Raw genomic sequence first — 4526 nt, forward strand, 5'->3', positions numbered from 1 at the left:
TGACTTGTTCAATGCTCATTGAGACAATGAAAATTCCTACTATACTAATAAATGCATTTTTCTTTCTTTCTTTACCTCCCCAGGTGGACAATGCTAAGATCCTCCACTATGTGGGGGCAGGGGTAGCGTTCCCCACCAGTATGCTGTTTGTGTGTCTGCAGTCAGCTCTAACCTATAGGCTGGCCAAGACTCAGGGAGAATACAGCCTGGCTCACCTACGACTGGGCATGACACTACTGGCCTTCATCACGTTGGTGCTTAGTATCCTGCAAAAAGATATTGAACCGTACTCAGTAAGATCTGTGTTATCTTCACAACCAAGGCCCTGCATAGACTAGCATCCTATCCAGGGGGTGTACTTGTACGTCAAGCTGTCTCACACTACAGGAACAGGAGACACTCCCACTCTTATGAGCCGCTCCGGCTCGCACAAGCAAAGGCTACTACAGATGTAGGATATTAATTTGATCACCCTGTTGCAGGAGACCTTTCCTGCAATGCAGAAAATGTCAAACTTTTAGTGTATTTGAGGCTTAAAAATTATTCTGAAGTTTGTCATTTCCACTTGATTCAGACAGAATTTTCACTTATGAAAAATGTATCGACCCCTACAAAAATGTCCATTAATTACATAATAATTCACATTTCCTGTTGCGACTGGCTCAAATTAAGATCCTACATCTGTACCTATCTTCACAATCAGAGAGGAGAGAGGGAGGAGTAAGGGAAGATGGAGAAAGAGAGGTGTTGTTGAAATCGAGGGGGAATGGGGGAGAGAAGGGAAGGAACGGAGGGAATGGAGAGCAGGGAAATGGGGAGGATATCTCCAGTAGTGCATAGGGGCTAGGGGTTGATTTGGGACTTGGCCATCCTCTTCTCATGGCAGTCAGTCTTTATGTCAATCAGTCAGTCTGTTAGTTGGTCAGTCTGTAGTTGTGCTCCTTGACCTTCCTGCCTTTAGGTGGCGTGTTCTTTGTCCAGGAGAGCTTCGTCCTGCAGCACGCGTCGGCCATCTTTGAGTGGGTGTTCTGCGTCACCATCATGCTCTTCTACGGAACCTTTGCCTTCGAGTTTGCCGGTGTCACAGGAGATACTGTGATGGTGCTCGCCAGAGGGGGAGCCCTGGGGCCGAATGGGAGAGACCACAAAGTAGAGTCCCTAGGAGGTCCCATTCCGCATCCCCCTGAGAGCATGTCAATGCTGTAGTCCCTGGGAGAGAGGCCAGAAAGCTGGCCTGTGCCATTATCAATCTGGGGTAGGTGGAGGGACTTTTGAGTATCCATCGCTAATACACCAAAACTCCCCCATTCCAGGGTGTGAAGTGGACTATGCCAATGCCACATATAAGCTCAGCGTTGGTGGAATGGATTCTACCATTTCCACCAGGCCCGGCGGTGTGGACACCATGAGGGAGAGATGTGGGTTCGTACTGTTCCCATGTCCCCAGCCCTGTCACAGCCTCCAAAGACCCTGCTTGTGTTTGCACATCACTAATGAACCATAATCTTATTTTCCTTCATTCACTGTTTTCCGGCCAAAGGAGCCTCATCACTCATTACTGGAAGTGATCCTGGGGCCGCTGTCATCTCGACTCAGATTAAGAGAGGAGGGCAGGCCACCAGATGGCTATATCGAGAGTGAAAGAAAGAGAGATGGAGTGAGACGTCATGGGAGTGAGGCTGAGAGAAAAATAGAGGACCGCATTAGAGAAGAGAGAGCTGCTTGGGAGAGCTAGGCCTGTGCAATGTAGAGCCTAATCCAATAAACAAAAGCTCTTGAATTGGCCAAATACACATTTATTTTCAGAGACTGTTAGTGAGCAGACTTTGATGTTTCCCTCTGTGCTAGAGTCCAAACGAGACAATGAGCCTGCCATCATTCGTCCTTTAAAACACAGCAATACCGTGAGAGCCGGGCCTCATCACACAGCTCCCAATACGTCACATGGAATATTTGGAATATTCAAATGGTTAAAATGACCCCCTTCACATCTAGCGAAAGACTGAGGACTCACTACCATGAATGTGTTGATGACATGGATGCTTCACTGATGAACAGTATACTGGTCAAAGAACCGTGGTTTTAAACCAGGGAATATCTGGATACCAGTCTTACCTTATTTTTCTACTGATGCTACTTAAACATTGTGCCTTATAAAGCTGTACATTGGAATGCAGACTTTTGCAGACTGTAAAAATATATATTTTCCTTATGATTATTCGAGACAATTGAGTATATGAAAAGCCAAACCTCCAATAGTGTTTTATACATAATATCCCAAACACTTTTATTTTCTACATGTTGACTGTACGGTTCAGCCAGAACGTATGGATGTTGGGAGTGGAGAAGAGGACTGGAAGAACCCAACTGTAAACCAGCTAATACCAGACAGAGCTGTCTGGGCTGAACAACATAAATCACAGGAATCACAAAAGTTTCCGTCTGAAAAACAGAGGACCAGAATCGAGAATCTATTTATAATCACAGAAACAACTTCTCTGCTCCTTATTTCACTACTTTTCTTTTTGTCAGGCCGGGGTTCAATCGGTTTCTGTTTCAGTCAACAACAGTTTTTGTTTTGCAAGGCGACAATGTAGTGTTGAATGCTGAAACTAGGTTACATAACAGTACGCTTCCCGGGTTATCTTCTTGGTTTTTTGCCCCCTGTCCCTTTAGCCTATCATGGCATAGGGGCCTAAAGGGAACAGGATGGAACTGCTGTTTGCTGCTGGTCTTCTTCCAAAGAATGTAGACATAAACCATCTGTATCCATTCTCCCGACTAACTGCACTCTGTCAAACCATCCAGCTGCCTTTCAGATCTGTGCTAAGAGATCTTAAAATGCAATTATACGTCTCCACTGTTTCAATGCTGCCTTATTAGCTTCAGTGTCTGTGGATTGCAGAAAGACATGTAGAGCATATAGTTCCATTCACAAGTGTTTCACATTCACCTCAGTCATCTCAAAAAGTGAATCTGAGCAAATTTGAGCAAATTGGACTGAATGGAGTCACTGACCAATGAAGTTAATCTAATAGAAACCCAGTAGTAGACAATGGTGTTTGTAGAGGGAAAAAGTGGTCCATTAGCCCCTCCTAGTGGAGACACAGATTACTGCACAGAGCTCTATGCTGTTCCATAGACCCCTTTCTGTGTTTGCAAACATTACCTCACGAAGGAGATGCACACAAGTTGGTGGCAGAACACAGGGGAGTTGTTATAGAACGGCAGTAAAAAAAAGCCGCTATTGACATATTGCTTTTGAGTGCATTTCACACTACTTTTGGATTATAATTGGATTTAAGGCTTGTATGAATGTCCTGCTTAATATAATGTTTGTGTCATTATCGCAAATCAACTGGATTATACTTAAAAAAACACTTCAACATCAACCAGTAAAATGGCTCGTTGGCTTGCTTTTGCTACCGCCTATGTCAATGAGCGTTAGCATTCTAGCTAACAACTGCTGCATCCAAAATAGTTATTTTGCGAAGATCACAACCAAATATAATCTTAGCGACTGTTCAAGCTAGACTCAAGCATATGAAAAACCCCAAAAGTAATTTTGTTTAGAAGTAATAACTTACATCTAGGCTATGTTGAATTGTTTTCAACTACGAAACATGAAATGTTTCCCGTTGCATGCCTTAATGAATATGACCCTTGTCAATGTTCTGTCTCTATTGACTGATCTACCTTCAAACATTTACCTCTCAGGAATCTGTTGCATCACCAGCTGTCCACAATCAGTCACTTAACGAAACTGTTGTCTTTTCTTCACATTTTAAAATAAATTGTGTTTATGTTGGGATGTTTTTATATATTCAATTGTGTTTTAGAACTTGTTTTGACCAGTGGGTTGATTTTACATTTCAATGTTAAAGTGCCATTCGCTCTGTCTATATTTGACCTGATTGGTCACTTGCCATGGTTCCATTGGTTCTATGTTCTATGCAGAACCATATCTTTACATATGCTTTTTCCTAGGTCAACATTATACCATATAAATAGTTGCAGTATTGTAAGTGCTTCATCCAGACATTATCGATACAGTTTGGTTACCTTTATTTGTACACCCAAAGGTGTACACACATACACACAGTAGAGAACATTCCTCTATCTAGCTGTTGTCCTCATTTGTATTTAATTGTGGTCTTACCTAGCTACAGACAGATAACTAAATGAGTGCCATACTCTACTGAAACGCAAAAAGATTACCTGGATGTGCCTTTATTTTGATGAAACCAAAGAAAGATATGTTTTAAGGTGGAAAGTGTCTGTCATAATGAGAGAAGGAAGATTGTTTGTTTGTATATTTGCTTTAAATTGTTCTACAATAAATCTGTAAAAGTGTTCTTGTCCCCCAACTCTTACAAATGTCCTTCTTGGGAATCAATGTTCAACATGAATATATTCACTTTAATAGCGATACTGTACATATATACTTTGCATACCAAGTCCCTGAGGACTCTGTGGATATGATAAAACACCATGCATAACAACCCAAACAAATGCTCTATACACAG

The 4526-nt window shown here is 42.2% G+C and overlaps 1 protein-coding gene across 1 annotated transcript in view; it reads left to right on the top strand.

Annotated features, from left to right (window-relative positions):
- Positions 1-4367, top strand: part of LOC106613076 (transmembrane protein 150A) — a 95315-nt gene extending 90948 nt beyond the window's left edge. The window contains exons 7-8 of the mRNA XM_014214973.3: positions 84-261; positions 962-4367. Coding sequence (XP_014070448.1) covers positions 84-261; positions 962-1206 — 423 coding nt within the window. The 3' untranslated portion in view covers positions 1207-4367. The remainder of the gene's footprint in view (positions 1-83; positions 262-961) is intronic.
- Positions 4368-4526: the final 159 nt, after the last annotated feature.

The sequence above is a fragment of the Salmo salar genome, chromosome 01, assembly GCF_965601325.2.
Source record: "Salmo salar chromosome 01, fSalSal1, whole genome shotgun sequence".
NCBI lineage: Eukaryota > Metazoa > Chordata > Actinopteri > Salmoniformes > Salmonidae > Salmo > Salmo salar.